This window comes from Thalassophryne amazonica, chromosome 4 (genome assembly GCF_902500255.1).
Source record: "Thalassophryne amazonica chromosome 4, fThaAma1.1, whole genome shotgun sequence".
In the NCBI taxonomy this organism is placed as follows: Eukaryota; Metazoa; Chordata; class Actinopteri; order Batrachoidiformes; family Batrachoididae; genus Thalassophryne; species Thalassophryne amazonica.
Window position 1 is genome coordinate 19466733 of NC_047106.1, and position 25162 is coordinate 19491894.

The 25162-nt window shown below is 41.3% G+C and overlaps 1 protein-coding gene across 2 annotated transcripts in view; it reads right to left on the reverse strand.

Moving 5' to 3' along the window:
• The window catches only part of LOC117509471 (membrane-associated phosphatidylinositol transfer protein 3-like), a 451299-nt gene that overhangs the window by 80674 nt on the left and 345463 nt on the right, over nucleotides 1-25162 (reverse strand). For both annotated transcript variants that reach the window (XM_034169173.1, XM_034169171.1), the window contains exons 7-10: nucleotides 24539-24661; nucleotides 15581-15768; nucleotides 7702-7859; nucleotides 7275-7445 (exon numbers count right to left, since the gene is read on the reverse strand). In XM_034169173.1, coding sequence (XP_034025064.1) covers nucleotides 7275-7445; nucleotides 7702-7859; nucleotides 15581-15768; nucleotides 24539-24661 — 640 coding nt within the window. The remainder of the gene's footprint in view (nucleotides 1-7274; nucleotides 7446-7701; nucleotides 7860-15580; nucleotides 15769-24538; nucleotides 24662-25162) is intronic.

Here is a 25162-nt window from a genome sequence, read left to right on the forward strand (position 1 = left end):
CCGTGCTACGAGCGTTCTGGCAGTTAGTGTGACTCAGGGGTGTTGACTCATTTAAACTAACATATTCATCCTGCTGTAACCAGGTTTCTGTAAGGCAGAATAAATCAATATGTTGATCAATTATTATATAATTTACTATCAAGGACTTAGAAGAGAGAGACCTAATGTTTAATAGACCACATTTAACTGTTTTAGTCTGTGGTGCAGTTGAAGGTGCTATATTATTTTTTCTTTTTGAATTTTTATGCTTAAATAGATTTTTACTGGTTATTGGTGGTCTGGGAGCAGGCACCGTCTCTACGGGGATGGGGTAATGAGGGGATGGCAGGGGGAGAGAAGCTGCAGAGAGGTGTGTAAGACTAGTCTTACAACTTACTACTTACAACTACAAGGACGAAGAAGTCAAAATTGCCATTCTTCTTCACACCGTAGGCGAGGATGCACTGGAAGTGTACAACACACTCACCGTTAGCCTGGTGGATGAAGAGAATGAGACAATGGAGAACGTGCTAACGGCATTCCGGGACTACTGCAGCCCACAGAAAAACCTAGTATTCGAGCGGCACCAATTCTGGACTCATCCGATGACTGAAGGTATTTTAGTAGATAAATTCATCACAGAGCTGAAACAGAAGAGTAAAGACTGCGAGTTTGGAATCAGTGAAAATGACATGCTTAGGGACAAGTTGGTGTTTAGCATACAGAACTCTCATCTCAAGGAAAGACTTTTGCGGGAAAATGACTTGACGTTGACTCGAGCCTTAGAATTGTGCAGGGCTACGGAATTGGCCAAGACACACATACAGGCGATGCAAGCGACTGCGGCTCACAGTCATGATAGCCAAGTAGATGCCATACACTTCAAGAAGGGCACAGGGCAGAAACGATCGAGTGACAGTAAGATCGGGAAGAAAAGGGCAACAGTAGACTGTCGTAGGTGTGGGAGAAGCCATGATCCACGTCAGTGCCCAGCATAAGGAGCAGTGTGCAACAGTTGTGGGAAAGCTAACCACTTCGCGAAAGTTTGTCGTGCAAGCAGCGCCGGCACCAGCAGCAAGGCCAAAACAAAGACAGTACACAACATAGAGACTGAGCTTGATTCCATATACATAGATACAATCGCAAGTGCTGGTGTGCATGCCATAAGCAGCAAGGCTGAAGACAACCACAGTAGGCAGTGCAGCAGTAAAATTCAAGCTGGACACAGGGGTGGAGGCGAACGTGTTGCCTTTATCAATCGTGCAGAAGATGCCGAATCCACCGCCAGTCAAGCCTACATCCACTGTGCTGGTCGCGTTCGGAGGCGCTCGTCTCATCCCAAGAGGTGTCGTGTCACTGAAATGCCGAACTGCCAAAACAGAAGCCACCCTGCAGTTCTACGTGTCACCTCAATCAGACATGCCCATCCTTGGCAGAGCAGCGTGTGAAGATCTACAGCTGGTGAGGAGGATCGAGACAGTCGCCACAAAGCCTGCAGTTACCAGAGAAGAGCTGCTAGAGATGCATCCAGACATCTTCAAGGGGCTAGGTGAGTTCCCCGGCGTCCATCACATACACACCAATCCATCAGTCACACCAGTGGTCCATGGGTGCAGGAATATTCCCCTCTCCATTCATGACAAACTGAAAGAGACATTGCAAGACATGGTAAAACGCTCAGTGATAACGCCTGTAACAGAGCCAACAGAGTGGGTGAACAGTTTAGTAGTGACAGAAAAGAAGAACGGTGCACTGAGGGTGTGTCTGGCCCCTCGGGACCTAAACATGGCGATAAAGTGGCAGCACTACTCCATCCCCACTCCTGAAGACGTGCGGAGTAACCTGGCAGGAAAGACCATCTTCAGCATTCTGGATGAAAAGGATGGATAATGGCAGATCAAGCTTGATGAACTGTCGTCGAAGCTGTGTACATTCAACACGCCATGGGGCCGATATCGTTTCCTGCGGCTCCCTTTCAGCATCAAGTTGGCGAGCGAAGTACTCCAGCAGAAGAACCATGAGACTTTTGGAGACATCCCAGGTGTGCACGTGATCGCAGATGACATGATCATCGCTGCGTCATCAGAAAAAGAGCACGACGAAATCCTCAGCAAAGTCATGGCGAGAGCACGAGAGGCCAATGTGAGGTTCAACGGCGACAAGATCCAGTACAAGGTCAACACTGTGAGGTACATGGGTCACATCATCACCCCAGAGAGACACAGACCCTGAAGAACATTCAGAGGAGACAGAACCCCAATGACTGCCAGCTGACCCGCCACCGCAAGATCCTCCGGCTGAAGCAGACGACTCCTCTGTGTGCCACACCAGAAGTGGTAGAGCAGTGGTGCGCCCCACCAGATACAAGGATTTTGTGATGGAGGTATCAAAAGAGTAACATTTCAGTCTTACACGTGTGTCCCCCCCCAAAAAAATGAAAAACAATTGAAAAAATAAAGAAAAGAAAGAAAGAAAAGAAATGAAACAAAAAAAAGAAAGACACAGACACATGTATTACACTGAATGATTTAATGTTGTTATTATTGTATTATTGTATGTTTTGATGTTTTTGCTTGCAGGATACACAGAAATGTTCAACTGCCTAGTAAGGTTCACTGAAGGCCGATGAATGTTTAAAATGAATTATCCTTGATTACAGTATTCAATGTTTCTAATTAATTATAAAGCTAAAGGCCATTTACCATAAGAAGAATTGAATGATACTGAATGAGTATGGTTTAGAAGTGTATATGTTGAATATATGAATATATTGTCTATGATTTAAGTATGCAAATTGAGTAAGTAGGGGTTCAACTTGTCAGCCATGTTCTCTGCTTGAAAAAGGGGGATGTAGTGGATTTAGAATAGGCACTCGATGCTCTATTATGTTTGCCTACCTACGATCACCACCAGGGTGATTGATTACTCTCCCCTGTGTAACGTTCGATGATTGATGTTCAGTAAAGCCAGAAAGAAGATGTGAGTTTTGTGTCCTGTCATTTATTTTGTTATTATAAGTGTTTACTCAGTAAGTTTAATAGCCACCCTCCACTTGGGTATGAGTATAATAAAGTAAAGAACATAACATCATCAGTGTGTATGTGTGTGCATCTGTCAACCCTGTCCTGTGTATTCATTTATGTATTTGCTGTCTGCTGCCTACTTCCCTGGTTGGATTCAGCAGAGGTCCTACTGTGTCTGTGTTTCGTGTATGTCCTCCTAGTGTTTTTTCGTCCATCTTTGTCCCAGGTCTGTTCTCTCATTTATCTGTGTGATCTGTCCCTGGGTTATGCCTCATTGATTTTCCAGTCTCAGCTCCTTTGTTTTACAGTGTTCTCTTTCTAGTGACATGCTGTTTTTCTGCTTTTATTTCTTGATTCAGCTTTAGGTATGGTTCGGTTTTTGTGTTCGTCACATATCCTTGCCTCTTTAATTATGCTCAGTCTGTCAATCAGTTTTTTCCATCTTGTTTTCTGTTCTATGTTTATTTTTTGTATTTATGTGGTTTTGGTTTTGTGATTTTTCTGCTTGGTTGTGTTTTGGTTATGGTCATATTTTGTTTGTGCTTTACTTTTGATGTTTCCTTTTCTTGTGCGGTGTCACCTGACCTTTGACCCTGTCACACCTGTCCTGTCCTGTATTTAAGTAGCACCTGGTTCTCTGTGCATTTGCTGGTTCCTTTGCGTTTGTTCTCTGCTCACGTTGTTCACGCTGCTCCTGGTTTTTTGTAAGTACTTTGATACTCGTTACCTCCTTTCATGGCTGCAGTTAGTTTTATGTTCCCTCTCTGTTTGGACCACTTTGTCATGTTTTGTTTGGAGCTGTTTTTTCATGTCATCTGTCTGGACTGATAATCACTTAAGAAACATTAAAACCTCTTGTTTTTGCACGACTCCTTTTGTTTATTCACTGCCTGCAAACTGAGTTCAATTTGATTTGCTAAAACCTTAACAATTCCAACCTTAGAAATGTCTGGAGAGTCAGTTCTTTGTTAAAAATGCAAAAGTAAGTCAACTTTTGATTCTGTAAAGATATGTCTGTGGCCATATTCACTACACTGTTTTGAAAGGATTAATTTTAAAGTTGTGCGGAAGATTTGATCACCAGATTGTCAATTTCAATTTCAATTTATTTTCATTTATATAGCACCAAATCACAACCATGTTGCCTCAAGGCGTTTCACACAAGTAAAGTCTAACCTTACCATCTTTGTCCATCGTACTGCATGCTGCACAAGCATGTGCCTTGTAGATCTTAAAATCTTTCCCAGAATTTGTGACCATAAGCCCATGTATTTGAAATCAGTGTGCTTAATTGGGGCACCAGATTTAACAGACATGGAGGAGCTAATGTCAGTAGAGTTAAATTCTGTCTTGGCGAAGTTACAGTGCAGCCAAACGTGCTGTTGCATCTTCAAGGGCATGTAGTGAAGCATCAGCATCAGTAACAGAGCTGGAAGAAATGGCAATGTCACCTGAGTAATCGATGCAATCTCCACCAAACCATTTCAGGTGCCATGTCCCAAACACCCATCAATCCCATTTCACACCCCAACCTCTGGGTACAACCTTACCTGATCCACATGATACATCCTTACTCCTGTACTCAAGCTGGCCCCTGATCCCTCCAGCCTAGCCCAGTTCTTTATATTGAACTCCAGCACATATACTGTGTGTGAGTCTGCTCTTTAGACTTTTGTTCTCACCGAATTTAATATGAGACACTGCTTCATCCAACATGTCAAACATTGTTACAGTGATTTATTCTCAGTACGGAATATAAATGTTTAATGTCTGCATGTCTGCCTACTTTCTCCAGTGATGTAGGCGGGTAGAGAGGCAGAGGAACCAGGCAATGCCTCATAATTGCTGTTTGGTTTGAGCCTGTATATCCCAAAAGTAGGATAAATGATTCCCCAAATAAATCAGTGGCTCATTAAGGACTCTACAACCAAACGCCGCAGGGGCAATACAGCAGATCTGCACCATATCCAGCAGACTAAAGTCTCACGAACTGTGCTTGATCCTTAAAGACAGAAGCGTCAAGGTACTGCACAAAAAGAAGTATAATGACTTCAAACCTCAGGCTTTGGGGGACTGGATTAAGTTTGCATCGAGTGTTCTAACACACGGAGGAGTAGTGCTTTTCAATACTTTGTATGTGTACATGTAATTAAAGTCTTTTGGCTTTTCCCTTTATGCTCGAGGTCACCATGGATCTGTATACTGATTTGGTACAATTTTTACAATGTATGCCCTTCCTGATGCAACTCCACACAGTAAGTGCGCAGACTACTTAGCCACCATGCTGATGTATGTACATGTACGAGGTCTATTAGAAAAGTATCCGACCTTATTATTTTTTTCAAAAACCATATGGATTTGAATCACGTGTGATTACATCAGACATGCTTGAACCCTCATGGGCATGCGAGAGTTTTTTCACGCCTGTCGGTTACGTCATTCGCCTGTGGGCAGTCTTTGAGTGAGGAGTCGTCCACCCGCTCGTCGATTTTTTTCATTGTTTAGGAATGGCTCAGAGACTGTTGCTTTGTTTGATAAAAATTTTTTCAAAACTGTAAGGCACAACTGAGTGGACACCATTCAATAAATTCAGCTGGTTTTCTGTAAAAATTTTAACGGCTGATGAGAGATTTTGGTCTGGTAGTGTCGCTTTAAGAACGGTCCACGGCGCCTGACGGCGATCTGCGCTTCGAGGCGGCAGCGTCTCGCCGTTTCAAGTTGAAAACTTCCACATTTCAGGCTCTGTTGACGCAGTAAGTCGTCAGAGAACAGAGAACTTTCAGAAGAAGTCGGCATGAGGAGTTTATTCGGACATTCCATTGTTAACGGTCATTTTGTAATGAAAGAACGTGCGGGCAGAGTCGCATGTCGGGCTGGACCTGACCGCGGGGGGTCGCGGCAGGAAAAACACCTCCGTTGGAAATCTTAACGGGCAAGTTGGAACATGCCCAAGCTGTTAAACAATTTCTCAGTTACTCACTTGTTGAAAGCCATTAAAAGCCGCCTGAATTCTACAAATGGTTTTCAACACGGAGGTGTTTTTCCTGTCGCGGCGCACACAGATTTGCCAAGTCGTCACGGAAACGACTTGGCGAATTTGCGCGTACGTCTTTCATTAAAAAAATGTCCTTAAACAGTGGAATGTCCGCATAAATTCATCATGCCGGCCTCTTCTGAATCTTCTCTGTTCTCTCACGATGTCCTGGGTGAATTAAGCCTTAAATTAGGATGTTTTCAGCTCGAAACAGGCCGACGACGGCGCCTGGAAGCGCTGCAGGACGTCCCGCTCTGTGGGAAGTCCTTACACCGACAGAAACACCCCATAATCTTTCATCAGCCGTTAAACTTTTCACAGAAAACCAGCTTAATTTCTCGAATAGTGTCCACTCGGATATTCCTCACAGGTCCAGAAAAAATTTTGATAAAGCAACGCGCGCCGTCTCGAGCAGCGTGTGAAACAAAGGAATTCAGCCGAGAGGGCGGGACCACATCTCACTCAAGGCCTGCCCACAGGGAAATGACGTCACCGACACGCGTGAAAAAACTCACGCATGCGCACGAGGGTTCAAGCATGATTGGTGTAATCGCATGTCATTCAAATCCATATAGTTAAAAAAAAAAAATAAAAGGGTCGGTTTATTATCTAAGAGACCTCGTATGTCATAAAAATTCAAATAAATAACCAGAGTTCTCAGTGAAAAAGTAAAGGTGTGATTTTGTTTTTCTTCCCAGCATTCCAGGAATCTACATAGGTGGATTATTTGATTTATTCAATTAAGTTAGATATGAGTGATATAGGACCTTGAAGTTTAAGAGTTTCATTGTTTCATGGAACTTGTACATATAACAACATATCATCTGCATAAAGACAGACCTTATATCTAATCCCCTGGTTCCCAACCTGGAAGGCTCAGACCCCAAACTCAGCACATGTAAAATTAAGTCATAATAATAATAATAATACGCTTATTGGACAATCAAAGTTAATTACATAGTTATTTCTTTGTTATCAGCTTTTTATTATAGGCTGAGTGGGGCTACCAACTATAATTAAAGTTCATTTTCTCGTGTGTGTGCACAGGTTTGGGGGTGGGGGGTGGTGGGTAGTAGTTTTTCTCTCCAAGAAAAAAAGGTTGGGAAGCACTAATCTACTATGACTAACAGGTCTCACTCCATCTTTGAAACAGTTATTAAAATGACAACTCTTACAAGAAAATAAACTGAATATTCAACAGAAGGTGCTCCTGCACGTTTGAAAACGACTTGTTTTACCAATAAGTGCTGACCGTCCATCTCCTAGAGGGTAACGCTGGTAGCGTGGCACTGCAAAGGGGGGCAACTTGTGGAAGAGCGGCTGCAGCAGTGGCTCCAATCTGGAGGCCGAAGGGTCCGACGGGTAGAAGAGGTTGAAAATCTGAGAGCAAGCTGGATGAAGCTGGTTCACTGAAGGTCAAAAAATACAACACAGAAGCCACAGATTGCAAAAAGACAGTATGAATTTTATGTTTTTAATTACAAAAAAAACATACTACTGAATTTCTTTAAATGATTCACAACAGTTCTGCATTATGAAGTTTATTCAGAGCCTGTGGCTTATTTGCCACCAGTGTATCTTTTTACTGGAATCTGCAGTGTGCACATTCTTGTATGTGCATGTGTTTCTCATGTACAGGATGTGGTGCATGAGCCTTAGTCTCACCCTGGACTGCAGGGAGCACAGTCCGCCTCATGGCCAGCACCAGGCCCAGCGGACAGCCGAGCAGGAAGCAGTCCGATACCTCAAAGTCGAATCGGCCCGGGTTCAACACCAGGCTGGTGCTATTGTCAGCTCGAACCTCTACGCTCTCTTTCATCAGACTGAGGGACAGATATAGAAAAAAAATTAAGTCATCTAATCTGTGGATATGGTGCAACAGTGCCCCCTTGCCCTCCCCTCTCTTTCTTTGGTTCGTCACTCCTGGATTTCTCATTGTTGCTAAATCAGGGTTTCCACATTCATGAATTTTCAAGATTTCCAAATGGACTCAATCTTAGTCATGTGCTTTACAAAGTGCTCCACCCACCATGTAGTAAAGACAGTGCTAGGACACTGCCACAATCTCACGTAAAACCAACAAAATAACAGCTGGATCCAACACGAACTGTCACAACATCAAGAGATGTTGCGACAAGATGAAGTTGATACAACACATAGTTTAAACGCGTAGTTTGGCATGTAGGCTCTGATATCATCACCCCATGCAGATGCTTGCTTATGATGCGATATGCACATTTCCTCCACTGGAGCCCACAGGTAAAACCTGGGGTGGAGGTGGGATAGAGAGAAGTGGATGCACTAATGGCAGCGATTGGAAGGTAGAAAGGAAGCTGGGAAATTTGTGTCTTAGCCACCCAATTTGGGGGGAATGTTTAATGAATCATGTAGAGAGAGAGTGTGTTGCAGTTGAAAGTACTGGAGGTCTTGGTGAAATTCTATTGAACCTGCATTAGTGGTAAATGTCCAAAGTATGGCAATGAAAATTATTTGGACTTACAGACGATGGTAGCTGCTGCTGGTGCTCTCCTTCGGCCATCGTTTCACTGCGAGAGCTTAAGTGCAGTAGAGCGCACACTATAGCCAGCAACACTGCCATCTACTGGATGACAGTGTGAATAGCAACGTACAACCCCAATTCCAATGAAGTTGGAACGTTGTGTAAAATGTAAATAAATACAGAATACAATGGATTGCTTATCCTTTTCAACCTATATTCAGTTGAATACACCACAAGAACAAGATATTTAATGTTCAAACTGATAAACTTTATTGTTTTGTGCAAATATTTGCTCATTTTGAAATGGATGCCTGCAACACGTTTCAAAAAAGCTGGGACAGTGGTATGTTTACCACTGTGTTGCATCACCTTTCCTTCTAACAACACTCAATAAGCGTTTGGGAACTGAGGACAGTAATTGTTGAAGCTTTCTAGGTGGAATTCTTTCCCATTCTTGCTTGACATACGACTTCAGTTGTTCAACAGTCCGGGGTCTCCATTGTTGTATTTTGCGCTTCATCATGCACCACACATTTACAATGGGTGACAGGTCTGAACTGCAGGCAGGCCATTCTAGTACCCGCACTTTTTTACTATGAAGCCACCCTGTTGTAACACGTGCAGAATGTGGCTTGGCATTGTCTTGCTGAAATAAGCAGGGACGTCCCAGAAAAAGACGTTGCTTGGATGGCAGCATGTGTTGCTCCAAAACCTGGATGTACCTTTCAGCATTGATGGTGCCATCACAGATGTGTAAGGTGCCCATGCCATGGGCACTAACACACCCCCATACCATCACAGATGCTGGCTTTTGAACTTTGCGCTGGTAACAATCTGGATGGTCTTTTTCCTCTTTTGTTCAGAGGACACGGTGTCCATGATTTCCAAAAACAATCTGAAATGTGGACTCAGGCCCAGAGAAGGTGGCGGCGTTTCTGGATGTTGTTGATATATGGCTTTCGTTTTGCATGGTAGAGTTTTAACTTGCACTTGTAGATGTAGCGATGAACTGTGTTAACTAACAATGTCTAACTAACAGTCTTTTGTTGCCCCACCCCATCTTTTTTGAAATGTGTTGCAGGCATCCATTTCAAAATGAGCAAATATTTGCACAAAAACAACAAGGTTTATCATGGTTAACATTAAATATCTTGTCTTTGTGGTGTATTCAATTGAATATAGGTTGAAGAGGATTTGCAAATCATTGTATTCTGTTGTTATTTACATTTTACACAACGTCCCATTCATTGGAATTGGGGTTGTACATATTTGTGAAACTCTGAGCAGTTTTGTGCTGAGAATGTCTCATATGTTGCGTAACTGCACAAAGTGGTGAATGCGTGTAACTGGTGATCCACAAATGCTGAATCACACTTCACAAATAGAATTTTCAGTTTTTCAAATGTTTTTAACAAATGAAAAAACAATATATTTACAAATACACATTTATTTGTAAAATCAACACGCAAGTTACAAATTGGAAATTTGTGTTTGTGGATCACATGTGTACAAATCAAGGAATATTTGTAAATCACCCTCTGTGCATTTGCAGGTATGACAGTGTTGCTTTGTGTGAATCGTGAGCTGTTTGTTTGTGGATTTGTGCAATTTTGTGCTGAGAATGTCTCAATATTACGTAACTGAGCAAAGTGACGAATATGTGTAATCAGTGATCCACAAATGTTGAATCACACTTCACAAACAAAATTTTCGGTTTTGCAAATGCCTTTTTTTCACAAATGAAAAACAATATATTTACAAATGCACATTTATTTGTAAAAAACAACACACAAATTACAAATCACAAATTTGTGTTTGTGGATCACAAAGCATGTGTACAAATCAAGGGATATTTGTAAATCACCCTCTGTGCATTTGCAAGTATTTATGACACAAATTGATGTGGCAATTATATCCTTGGCAGATGCAAAAAAATCATCAGCATTTATCTCTCTGATAGCGGGATTACTTCAAAACTACTGCACGAATTTTTACGACGTTTTCTAGATAGCAGGGCATGGAAGACTCCAGTGAATTTTGCAGGTGATCCGGATTTTGGGACATCAGAAATCTCTGATTGCTCTTGTTATGTGGAGTGAGGATGTCAGTGTGCACAGCGCAGCTCACGTTGTCGCTCACCCTTTACTGCGGCATGTTGCTGCTTATTTTGACAAAACAGGTGAAAATGTTGAGCCCAACCATAACTGGATACTTTATTACAATTTTGGCTGTATTTAAAAAAACTTAAATCAATTTAAAAATACTTTAACATTTAGGGAATAACCCTGTTGTGTCTGATGATTTGCGGAGGTTCATGCTGGTTACACAGTCGCAAATTGAGCCTTACGGGTATTTGCGACCGTATAACAGCATGAACGTCCGCAAATCATCAGACACAACAGGGTTATTCCCATTCTAATCCAATTCCATCGTTTACATAGTTTATTTTTCTGTAGGTAATTCGGTCATCGAGGCTTACCATGAGGCAGCGTCGCTCCAACAGCGATCAGGGCGCGGAGTAATCCATCAAATGTGAAAATGCATCAAATGTGAAACGGTAATTCTGTATCAGAATCCACAGTGATACTTTTGTATGGTCTTTTAATTTCACCCATTTCGGCGGTGGTACACGACTTTCTCTCCATCTCAGCTAACAGCACTAATAATTAGCAGTGTGCAGCCGGTGTTCCGCATCCCAACAATACTGCGCATGCCGCCGTTATCCTATTATATGGTCTGAAATCTCACACGATTAACCAATCAGCTTTGTGGAAAAAATGTAATTGGATTAGAATGCAAAATATAAGTCAACCCAGAGATGTCACACTGGCATTTGAACTTCTTAAATGTGAATATTTTCTGGTTTCTTTACTCTTGACAGACAATGAACTCAATATGTTTGGGTTGAGTATAAATCAAGACATCTAAAAATGTCATTGTGCGCTCTGATAAACATTTTCCTCATTTTAGAAATTTTGTGGACCCCATTTGTAATGGGGCTATGATACAATTTTTTATGTTTTTGGGGTTATTGTAACTTTCTGGTGGAGTCAAGCTCAAATTAGTTTAACTTGATAACAAAATAACATTGTTACATGCTGCACAGAACAAATATAAGACTGCACCACTTCTCAAACATAAAAGAGACAAAATTAGAGAAATTTTAATTGTAAGTAAGATAAATACTATAAACTGCAAATCTTTTGCAATAAGCACAGAAGGGTCAGTGTTTTGTGTGTGTGTTTTATCCTGGCTGAGTCACAGGTCGTCCGGTTTAAACATTGTGGGGTCTCTGGCCACAGTGACTCAGCCCGAGCCGCTCTTCACTCAGCATGCACAGGATGCATCGCGCTTATTGCTGTTTGAAGAATCGAGCTGACCTCAAACATCAACCTCCGCTGACTGATGAGAGCCAGCCGGCATTTATCGTTATATCCTGCACAGCACATGAAAGACTAGCAGTCTGTGTCCATCCAGAGGAGCCTAATCGATGGCACTTTGATTGCAGACGACTGCCATTTCCATCTTTGTCTTCTCTCTGCCTCTAAACCCGCTTCATGAATCTGTTTGCTTAAACCAAATTCCTCAAAAACTGTCAGAGACCATCTAAAAACAAATTATACAGTTGTACAACTTAATAAAAACGATGCATTGAAATTGGGGGCACGGTGTTAATAACTCAAATTAATTAAAGCATTATTAAGTCCTAACAATTGCAAATAAAGTGCATCCATAGATCCTATCCCACCAGTCAGCTTGTTATTTTTTTAAAGTAAGATATTCAGTGATATACACAAATAATCGATGCCTTTCATTGGAATTCTGCACACTTTTTAAAACTCTTTATGTTCAACAAGTAAGTATCTTAAGTATCTCGGGGTCTTGTTCACAAGAGAGGGACGGATGGAGCATGAGATCGACAAACGGATCGGTGCAGCGTCTGCAGTGATGCAGTAGCTGTATCGGACCGTCATGGTGAAGAGAGAGCTGAGCAGGGGGGCAAAGCTCTCTATTTACCGATCGATCTACATTCCGACCCTCACCTATGGTCATGAGATTTGGCTCATGACCAAAAGAACAAGATCGCAAGTACAAGCGGTCGAGATGAGTTTCCTCTGCAGGGTGGCTGGGTGCTCCCTTAGAGATAGAGTGAGGAGCTCGGTCACTCGGGAGGAGCTCGGAGTCGAGACGCTGCTCCTCCACATCGAAAGGAGCCAGTTGAGGTGGCTCGGGCATCTTTTTCGGATGCCCCCTGAACGCCTCGCTGGAGAGGTGTTCCGGGCACGTCCCATTGGGAGGAGGCCCCAGGGAAGACCCAGGACACGCTGGAGGGACTATGTCTCGCAGCTGGCTTGGGAACACCTCGGGGTTCCCCCGGAGGAGCTGGGGGAGGTGTGTGTGGATCGGGAGGTCTGGGTGGCTTTGCTTGAGCTGCTGCCCACGCGACCCGACCTCGGATGGAGCAGAAGAAAATGGATGGATGAATGGATGTTCAACAAGAATGAAGCAATGAAACTTAATATTAACTATAAGCTATAACGGGTCATTTAAACTGAAATAGACATTATGACATGAATTAAACCAATCCTACCGTCATCTGTCAAAACCTTAAAGAGCCACACTGCACTTGGCCTTGGCTCATTGCTGCTGAGATGGCGGAGTCAGAAGTGAGAGGTTTTCTGATGAGGTAACGAAGGTGAAATTACCAACAACACTCATGCTGCTCTGCGTCAAGTCTTTTGTTGCTTTTCATGAAAACTGTCATCGCAAGGCTCTTTGGAGAATCCGTGGGTACCGCTGAAATGACTTTCTGTCAAACAATCGGCTACACAAGAGACTCAGATGAGTTGACACCTCAGTGATGACGAGCACAGCAACTGGAGGAGACCAAGTACACGCCCACGCTTCACCTGGCTGCAGCAGATAGATGGTTACTTTTGAGAGATGGGGAATAGGCCGGTTGTCTGCTTGGGTGGTTGTCATCCAGGACCTAGAGTGGGGCTGTGGTGTGGCAGAGACTTGGTCTTATCAACTTTGTTGACGTCATTTTCAAACTGCTGCTGAAAGAATGGGTGTGTTGTTGAAGTAACCCAGTACACACATGTCATCTCCCAGAGTACACGTGAATGCAACAAGGTGATTCCTAAACTTTATTTCTTTTATGCCTCTCTGTTGTTGTTGTTTTTTTGTTTTTTTTTGGGGGGGGGGGGGTTATTTTTATTTCCGAAAATGAGCCAGTCTGAAGTGAGTTTGTTAAAATAATTTCATCAAGAAGGTGAACTTGGTGTTCCTTCAGGAGCTCCTGTTCCACTCAAACACCAAACGTGTGCAGACTAAAAAAAAAAAGCCCACAAGGCTTCCACACTGACGCTGCAGCTGACAGCACAATTCTGTCAGATTCTGGATTCGTCTGAAGAGGTCCCTCGATGAGCATAACTCGGTTTCCTTCCCTGTCAAAATCCTCTCCACCTTAAACGGGGTTGAGATGGTTTACTGTCGGAATACATTTTCATAACTTGAACACTGCCAGTCCTGCAGCATCACAGCGCTTGTTAGAAAATTGTTTACAAATGAAGTGGAGCATTCATGTGTGATTCAATAAGACTTCTTCATAATGGAGGATGTCCGCTGGGATGTGTAGCTGGGGGGGCACATTCACAAAGAGAAATGACACTCTGTACTGCCAAGATCTGGATTAATCAGATGTGTAAGCGAGAGGTGCGAGATGACTCGCCACACGATGGCGTATGAGTGCGAACCGATGGGATGAAATCTTCAGGAAGCGTCAGAAAAGATGTAAAAGTTTTACAACTTTTACATCTTTTGTGGCTGGCGGATTTGAAATGGACACAATGGCTGTTTGACGTGAGCTAACACGGCAGCCATAATGCTTCCAGGCAGCCTGTCTGAGCGGCGTTCATCTGCAGCGCTCCATCTCCACCAGACTGTCTGGCTCAGAACCCAAACAGGCTATTTATAGTCCAACAGAGACGCAGCCAGTCAAGCTGCAAACACGAATAAAGAGCAGCAGCGAGATGCAGTGTGGACGGGCACCTGTTCGGGCAACATCTGGCATTCGTTCTTCTTCAACAGTATGCAGCGCACGCCATAAAAATCACTGCGTAATGAGGCCCTGCGGTGCTCGTGTACCAAACCTCTTTTCCTCCTTCATATATTACAACATAAAAGTGTAGCAACTAATATTCAAGTCCTGAATCAGGAGCTTCTCTGTGGACAACGAGGAGCAATCAACATAAAAACAGCTGATTAAGTCGAATTTGAGTCCCACCCCTCATTTGCATGATAGACTGGGATTGGCCCATTGAGATTTATGACGCAGCTAAACATCTGCAGAGCCGCTGTGGTTTAATAACGCAAACATTCACAGGCTCACGTACCAATGGTTTCAAATAATATCAGTATCCACCTCATAGGCACTCAGAGTGCATACTTCTGTCAAGGCCACCGCAAATACCCATATCCCCCCCGCATAAAGCCAGGTGTGTATATACACTGAACAAAAATATAAATGCAACACTTTTGCTTTTGCTCCCATTTTTCATGAGCTGAACTCAAAGATCTAAAACACTTTTGTATATACACAAAAGACCTATTTCTCTCAAATATTGTTCACAGATCTGTCTAGATCTGTGTTAGTGAGCACTCCTCCTTTACTGAGATAATCCACCCCACCTCACAGGTGTGTGGCATATCAACGTGCTGATTAGACAGCATGATTGTTGCACAGGTGTGCCTTAGGCTGGCCACAATAAAAGGCCACTCTGAAATCTGCAGTTTTGCTCATGAAAAATGGGACCAAAAACAAAAGTGCTATTTTTGTACAGTGTATACACATACAAAATAAAATCCCACATTTTCTAGGAAATTATCCATTTGCTCACTAAACTTCCTAAACGCTGCTTTGTGCCCAAAATTCTCCAGAATACGACAGAATCACCTCCTATGTTGAATCGCTGATTTCCTGGAACATTACACTGACAAACGTGTGTGTGTGTGTGTGTATAACTGTGTACTCTGCTCCACCTGGAGAAAAAGCCACGCTGGCTGGTGGATGAGGCGTCTCCGTCGTAGGAGTCGCTCTGCTTTCGGCTGAGCGGTGGCCCGCCCTGGCCTTGTCCGTTGTTGGGGCCAGACAGATCGATGTTGCTCTTGCTCAGCCTCTTGCTAGAACTGAGGCCGGGGCTGGACTCTCCCAGCAGGCCTGAGGTTTCCTGAGTGGGATGAGGAGAAAGTTTAGTGTTCAAACCAATCCTGCAGGTGCACATCTGAGAGCAAGTAAAGAAACGCTTTTGTGAGAATTATTGCCAGAATTTGGCAAAAGCTTCGGCATGCAACTTATGAAATGGCATCAGTGAATAGACACGGGAGGGTCCACTGGTCCTAACCTCTTTACATTATTTGATGATGTATATTACAACCCCAAACTGATTTTAAAGTTCACAAATAAATGTGATATTTTCAAATAACTAACAAACCAGATCCAGTTTTGTTAAATTCACAAAAATAAAAGATATGATTCTGTTGACATACACCATTAATTATCTTTAACTGTACTGTTGTCTATAAATCTGTTGAATTAAACAATCAACAAATAATGGTAATTCACCATAATTAAATGGGTTTTTGTTCATTTTTACACTTCTGTAACATTATTTAACCTATTTTACTGTAACATAAAGCCTACCATAAATGTAAAAACAACGTCAACATGCTCTCCTTAATACTAGGACTAGTGGGAAGTTCCCGAATAGACAAATAAATAAATGAGTCCTTCCTCCAGACTGTTCACATGATACCTCAAAAACAATAAATGCTATCTTGTAAGTGTCCAAATTAAGGCAGGGTTCAGGGCAAATGGACTATATACAACCCCAATTCCAATGAAGTTGGGACATTGTGTAAAATGTAAATAAAACAGAATACAATTATTTGCAAATCCTCTTCAACCTATATTCAATTGAATACACCACAAAGACAAAATATTTAATGTTCAAACTGATAAACTTTATCATTTTTGTGCAAATATTTGCTCATTTTGAAATGGATGCCTGCAACACGTTTCAAAAAAGTTGGGACAGTGGTATGTTTACCACTGTGTTACATCACCTTTCATTCTAACAACACTCAAGCATTTGGGAACTGAGGAGACTAATTGTTGAAGCTTTGTAGGTGGAATTCTTTCCCATTCTTGCTTGATGTAAGATTTCAGTTGTTCAACAGTCTGGGGTCTCTGTTGTCATATTTTGCGCTTCATAATGTGCCACACATTTTCAATAGTACCCACGCTCTTTTACTACGAAGCCATGCGGTTGTAACACGTGCAGAATGTGGTTTGGCACTGTCTTGCTGAAATAAGCAGGGACGTCCCTGAAAAAGACGTTGCTTGGATGGTGTCAGATTCTGCCCTGGCCCAGGGTTTATGTCTGGGTTTTTCCCCGTCCAGGTGTTCTCTGATGATTTTTATGTTTTATTTTTCACACAATTGTACTTTAGTCATTTAAATCTTAGCTTGGTTCTGGTTATTTCTTTTCATTATGTTTTGGTATTATCTGGTTTTGGTTTCTCATTATCTGGTTATGTTGCTGTTGTCAGTGGTCCTGTTTTCTGTTAGGGTTTATCTTTTGTTATTTATCGCATTAATGGTTTTCTGGTTATCATTTATTTCCTGTTGAACCTTTAGTTTGATTTACTATTTTATTATCATGGTTTTGCTGCTACTTTAATGCTTCAGCCATGTTCAGTTCTGCTTTAGTTTTTGTTAGCCTTTTCTATGTTATTGTCTGAGTTTGTTACTGCATGTATCCTTCAGTCATGTTCAGTCCTGTTCTAGTTTTGGTTATAGAATATTATATTGTTCTTGTTCTCTCTCTAGGTCTGTCACTCGGTTTCCTTGTTTTCGTCTTTATTTTGGACACATGTGCTTTGGTTGGTCTTTGGGCACATTATATTTTCACCAGTGGTTTTCTGTCACTTACTCCTCTTGCTTTGCACCACTTTGTTTTTCACTCACTCATCCTCTTGACTCTCTTCACGCTTCATTGCTTCACCAGACCACACCTCCTTCCAGAACCTTCACTAACACCTGCCTCTTGTTACACTGATTACATCACCTGTTATTTAAGCCCCTCACTTCCCTTACTCCAGTGCCAGTTCATTATGATCTTGTTATTCACGTTCCAGCCTTTGATTCTTGTCCTGTTGCATCTCTGTATTTTTGACCTTGCTTTGTATTTTTGGATTTTGTCTTTGACTTAGCCCTTGTACTTTGGCAAGCTGTGTTTTGACCTCTGCTCGCCTAGACCACGCCTCAGCCTCTCGATTGTTTGTACCTCTGCCCCTCTGACTGCCATACTGTGTACGGAATCCCTACTACATCTTAAGATAAAGCCTTTTATTATTCCAACATCTGTGTCCCGGAGTCCTGCATTTGTCTCCAGCCACATAGCACCTGCAGCCTGACAGATGGAAGCATGTGTTGCTCCAAAACCTGGATGTACCTTTCAGCATTGATGTTATGGGTTGTGTTAGTGCCCATGGGCACTAACACAACCCATAACATCACAGATGCTGGCTTTTGAACTTAGCGCTGTTTCTGTGTAGGCTCTCAGCGCTGGTAACAATCTGGATGGTCTTTTTCCTCTTTTGTCTGGAGGACACAACATGCATGATTTCCAAAAACAATTTGAAATGTGGACTCATCAGACCACAGCACACTTTTCCACTTTGCGTCTGTCCATTTCAAATGAGCTCAGGCCCAGAGAAGGCGGCGGCGTTTCTGGATGTTGTTGACGTATGGCTTTCGCTTTGCATGGTAGAGTTTTAACTTGCACTTGTAGGTGTAGCAACAAACTGTGTTAACCAACAATGATTTTCTGAAGTGTTCCTGAGCCCACACGGTAAGATCCTTTACACAATGATGTCGGTTCTTAATGCTGTGCCGTCTGAGGGATCGAAGGTCATGGGCATTCAATGTTGTTTTTCGGCCTTGTTGCTTATGTGTGGAAAGTTCTTCAGATTCTCTGAATCTTCTGATTATATTATTGACTGTAGATGATGGAATCCCTAAATTCCTTGCAATTGAACGTTGGGAAACATTGTTCTTAAACTGTTGGACTATTTTTTCACGCAGTTGTTCACAAAGTGGTGATCCTCACTCCATCTTTGCTTGTGAACAGCTGAGCCTTTTGGGGATGCTCCTTTTATACCCAATCATGACACACAATTAGTGTCCTCAATTCCAAAATGCTTATTGAGTGTTGTTAGAAGGAAAGGTGATGTAACACAGTGGTAAACATACCACTGTCCCAGCTTTTTTGAAATGTGTTGCAGGCATCCATTTCAAAATGAGCAAATATTTCCACAAAAACAACAAAGTTTATCAGTTTGAATATTAAATATCTTGTCTTTGTGGTGTATTCAATTGAATATAGGTTGAAGAGGATTTGCATATGAATGAATGAATGAATGAATGAATGAATGAAAATGAATGAATGAATGAATGAATGAATGAATGAATGAAAACTGTTTATTTCGAACATTTGATACAACAACAATTACAAGATAGATCAGTAAAGACAACAACAAAAAAGTTCCTACTGTGTACCCAACATGTCCGAAAAGGGGTAGGGTGAAGCATCAGCTTATTTATCCCTACCCCTTCTTCCCCACAACCAGTAATACCCTTTGCCACATATACACATAAATTCCTACACACCTAAACCGATATCAATATATATATATATACATATATATACACACACATACATATACACATCAACATACACATATATACACATATACATATATACACGTATATATACACAAACATAAATATACACCTACACATACCTACTTACATACAAAATACTATATATTTACAAGCCGAAGCAAACAACAAAAACACCCTAACCCTCATTACCCTTCCTCCTCCCTATACCCAGAAAAAACCATATTTTTGTACCGCTGTTTGAACTGGTTCATGCTTGGACATTGCTTGAGCCCCACTCCCAATCTGTTCCACATCCTCACCCCACAGACAGAAATACAGAAACCTTTTAATGTTGTTCGTGCCCACTGATGCTTTAAATTAAATTTCCCCCTCAGACTGTAATCCCCTGATCTGTTAAAAAACATATTTTTAATATTTGCTGGAAGTAAATTGTTTATTGCTTTATACACAATTTGTACTGTTTGAAAATGAACCAAGTCTGTGAATTTTAATAATTTGGATTGTAAAAATAGTGGATTTGTATGATCTCTATAGCCAGTATTATGAATAATTCTTATAGCTCTTTTCTGCATTACTGATAGTGATTGTGTTGTACCTTTATAAGTATTACCCCATACCTCTGCACAGTACTGTAAATATGGTAAAACCAGTGAGCAGTAAAGAATGCGGAGTGAGTTGTGGTCCAGAATATGTTTCGCTTTGTTTAGAACTGAAATGCTTCTTGACAGTTTACTTTGTATATGTTTTATATGAGTCTTCCAGTTTATATTATCATCTATTATCACCCCCAGAAACTTATTTTCATGTACCCTTTCAATATCTACCCCCTCGACTTGTAACTGAACCTGTATGTCTGTATTACAATAGCCAAATAACATGTATTTTGTTTTACTTAAGTTTAATGATAATTTATTTCTGTCAAACCATATTTTCAATTTTCCCATTTCTATACTGATCCTCCTCAATAACTCCTGCAAATCCCCCCCTGAACAAAAAATGCTTGTGTCATCTGCAAATAATACTAATTTTAATATTTTGGAAACATTGACAATATCATTTATATAAATTAGAAACAGTTTTGGACCCAATACTGACCCCTGTGGGACGCCACAAGCATTGTCCAAGCATGATGATGTATATTCCCCCAACTTCACAAACTGTTTTCTGTTACTTAAGTAGCTTCTCACCCAGTGCAACACCAACCCCCTAATCCCATACTGTTCAAGTTTACTGATTAATATGTCATGATTGATTGTATCAAAAGCCTTTTTAAGGTCTATAAATATTCCAACTGAATGTAATTTGTGGTCTATGGCGTTTGTAATCTCCTCAACTGATTCTATTAATGCAAGTGATGTTGAACTATGTGCTCTGAATCCATATTGACTATCAGTAAGTAATTTATGTTTATTTATGAATTTGTCTAATCTATTATTGAATAACTTTTCTAATAATTTGGAAAATTGTGGAAGCAAAGAAACAGGTCTATAATTTGTGAAGTGGTGTCTATCCCCAGTCTTATACAGCGGCACAACCTTAGCTATTTTCATTTGATTGGGAAATTTACCGGTTTGAAATGATAAGTTACAGATGTATGTTAATGGTTCTACAATCCATTCAATGACCTGTTTTACCACCACCATATCAATTTCATTTAAATCGGTAGATGTTTTATATTTACAATTATTCACAATGTCTATAATTTCATTTCCATCCACTGCTGTGAGGAACATTGAACAGGGATTTCTTTCTATGAGATTATTATCCCAATCCTCAGGTTGGGAATCGGGAATTTTTTCTGCCAAGCTTGGTCCAATATTTACAAAAAAATTATTAAAACCGTTGACTACCTCATCCTTATTTTCCTTCTTGACATTATTATCAATGAAATACTGAGGGTAACTCTGTTTTTATTACCATTTTTGATAATGCTATTTAATATATCCCATATTCCTTTAATATTGTTTTTGTTATTATATAATATGTTACTATAATATTCCTTCCTACATACCCGTATAATATTAGTTAATCTATTTTTGTATTTCTTATATCTATTTTCTGCCTCTTTAGTCTTTAGTTTTATGAATTCTCTATACAGTGTATTTTTCTTATTACATGCATTTCGTAACCCTTTCGTCATCCATGGTCGAGCTTGGATTTTTTGTTTTCTGTAGTCTTGTTTAATTGGACAATTTTTATCATATAATGATGTAAATATTTGTAAAAAAGTTTCATATGCACTATCAACATCACTTTCACTGTATACCTTTTCCCAGTTTTGCTCCTGTAAATCCTTCTTTAGTGTGTTCATGTTTTCCTCTGTCCGCACTCGCCTGTATTTTATTTTCTCCTCTGGCTGATTCCGCCGATGGTTTCTATTATAAACGATGAAAACTGGTAGATGATCACTAATGTCATTGATTAATAATCCACTCACAGTGTTATTCTCAATATCATTGCTGAATATATTATCAATTAAGGTGGCACTATGGGATGTAATTCTGCTTGGCCTGGTGATTTTTGGATATAAACTCATACTGTACATTTTACTGATAAATTCATCTGTTATTTTATGCTTATTTGGATTGAGCAGATCAATATTTAAGTCACCACAAATGAACACAGTTTTTTGATTAGTTTTTGAGAACATTTTTCCCATACAGTCAGTGAATGTTTCAATACTAGATCCTGGTGCTCTATATATACAGCTGACTAATACATTTTTGCTTTTTTCTTCACATATTTCAATAGTTATACATTCTAATAAGTTATCAATCACAGTTGTCATATTGTCTACTATTTTATAATCCATGTTCTTATCCACATACACAGCCACTCCTCCTCCACTCTTATTCTTTCTGTTTACACAGTTAAATTCATATCCATCCAGTTCAAAATCCATTCCTTTATCTTCATTGATCCATGTTTCTGATATAGCAATTATGTTAAATATTTTTTTAAACTGACTTAAATATTCTTTAATGTTGTTAAAGTTTGCATATAGACTTCTGCTGTTGAAATGGATTATTGATAATTTGTTATCCGTTTTAATGATCCGATTAAACTGTTCATCTGTATAATAGCAACAACTGTCATTGATATTTGAGAAGAAATTATTGTCCGGGTCTATATCGTGCTCCAAGTCCAGTACATTGTGGTCTGTGTATTTAAATGTTCTCAGTTCTACTTTTCCATGATCAGCAATCCTTTGAGTTATATCCTTCTTGTCTCCAGATGTAGATGAATAGGTAGTAGATGAATAGGTTCCTCTGGTCTGTGTCATGGTGTTGTGATGTGTTTGTGTCCTCATACCTTATTGGTCATATCTGTCCAGATCCTCGCTTTAAGAAACACTATTGTTCATATTTGTCCAGCTCCTCGATGTTCCTTATTGCCATGACTTTTGCTTGTTCTGGTGATCCGTTCAGTTTGATGAATATTTTACAGTTTGAAGTCCATGTGTGCTGGATTTTTCCCTGTTTCTTCAAGAAGCGTGCTTTCCTGGCGATGTCGGCATTCCGTTTGGTGAGATGTTCATTGATGAATACGTTTGTCCCTTTCAGTTTTCTTCCTTGTTTTAACAGTGCTGTTTTGTGTTTTCTGTTGATGAATCTCATGATGACGGTTCGTTTATCACCGTCATTTCTCCGGGGCAGAGGGTGGCATGCTTCAATGTTATTTAAATCCATTTCTATACCTTTAGATAGGAGGAAATCAGCAACCTGTTTTTCCACAGAGCTGACCTCCTGTTCACTGGGCTCCCCTCCGCTCTCATCTGTTACCGCCCGTGCGTAGGACCGTGGTTTGATATGAAGACCTGTGATGATGACGTCGTTAATTCTGGTGTACTGCTCCAATTCAGCCACTCTATTTTCCAGCTGCACCAGATGCCGGTCTTTCTCGGCATTCTGGAGCCGTAATGCCTTCACCTCCTCCACCAGATCCATGATTGATTTCTGTTGCTGCTTCACAACAGAAATCTCCTCTGATAAAAAGTCCAGAGATTTTTTAATATCGTCACCTTCCTCCGCTGTCAGAACCTTCTTAGGCCCCATGGTCGGCTTATGAGCAGCTTGACGATCGCCGATGTTAACAGCCTGCGTTGTTTGTCACCGGGATGGATCTGCACTTCGCTGGTGCCGCGCGGCCTCGGTGTTTCCGCGCTGATGGATGCGCGGTGGCTGCACGAGGCCTCGGGGAAGCGGCACTCGTGACGCGCGGTTCTAATGACGCAGCGCGCGGCCTCAGTGAATTCACCACGTTGGGCCTCGGACGTTGTTGCTGTCCAGTCGCGGGGCTAAGTTGCCGGTTGAGGTGGTATTCCCACTGTCCGGGTTGGCAAACACCGGCGTGGCAGATGGCAACTACAAACACCACCTCTGAAAACTCAGGTACAAACTTTTTGCAGCTCACTCTGACGACACGCAGCTCTGACTGACTGTGACTGACGCAGCTCTGACGTGTAGGTGTGAAGACCTTTGTAAGAGTAGAATGGAAGGCAGAGCCTTCAGCTTTCAGACTCCTCTCCTGTGGAACCAGCTCCCAATTCGGATCAGGGAGACAGACACCCTCTCTACTTTTAAGATTAGGCTTAAAACTTTCCTTTTTGCTAAAGCTTATAGTTAGGGCTGTATTGTATCATTGTATTATGTTTTTATTTACATTTCACACAATGTTCCAACTTCATTGGAATTGGGGTTGTAGCACTTTAGGGCAGAAGCTACTGATTCCTCTTCATTTGCTCTAGTTTTCTGGCCAAGCTGCAAAATTTGAAAGCCAGAGTAAATATTTCGGGGTTCTAGGCTACTTTATCAACATGGCCGTGCAACATGGTGGTCTCCGTTGGGGGGGCTCCCCTGTAGCTATGAAGAGCTCATGATTCTAAGCTAAGAATACACACTGATTCATTGTTTCAAGTAATCATACACTTAATCGTTAAGAAGAAATGGTTAAAAATGCCATATTCTATTTCTGCTAATAAACACCCCTAAATCTTACACACTGCAGCTTTAAGTATATTTCGTTTTAACGAGGTGGATCCTTCTGAACTTATTGTGTGGTATTCTCAAGTAATAATAGAGTGTCTGAACATTAACAAGGTCAGATCCGTAGCTCCCCAACAAACTGCTCCTGGACAGGTTTTTAGGAGAGGCACCTGGGTGTAAAACATTGGGCAAATCTATAAAGTATGTCAATAGCCCACAAAAGTGTGAAGAAATTAAAAAGAGAAGATCTCACAGCTGAGCTGGTACCTTCAGGCTCTCGGTGCTGTTGTTCCTGCTGCTGTTGTTGGGGCTCCCAGGCCTCTGGTTATTGCTGAAGCACAAAGCATCAAAGCACAGTACACCCCCAACACAGTCGCCCATCAGGCAAACCTGCTCAGAAAAAGAGAACAGACTCAGAAACACTCCACATGTCGCGCTTCCTATCACTGCATTAGGAGCCAAAGACCTCACTTGATGTCAATTAAAGCGACCGTCATCAAGTAATCAATAATTAAAAATCAAGTGTTGTGATGAAAAATTCCACAACTGATTGCAATTATGCTAATTAAACACAAATGACTATGAATAAAGTACTGCGGATCCAGAGGAAGACGCCTCAATTGCCTCACGAGCAACAAGATGGGATGGAACGGAAAGACGAAAACATACATAACAGTACACACTAGGGATAGCACCATACCACTTTTTTCACGTTCAGTATGTTGTGGTTTGGCCCCCGTCTGTGCCGTTATGTTGACTGTCATTGTGTTCTGTCCGAGCCTTTTTAGTGTATTGTCTTTGTGTGCTGTTCCCTGTCTATGTCCATCAGTCGCGTTGTTGTTCCCTGTCTGCACCCTGTCATATCTTTTGAGTTCCATGTTTGTTTTCTGT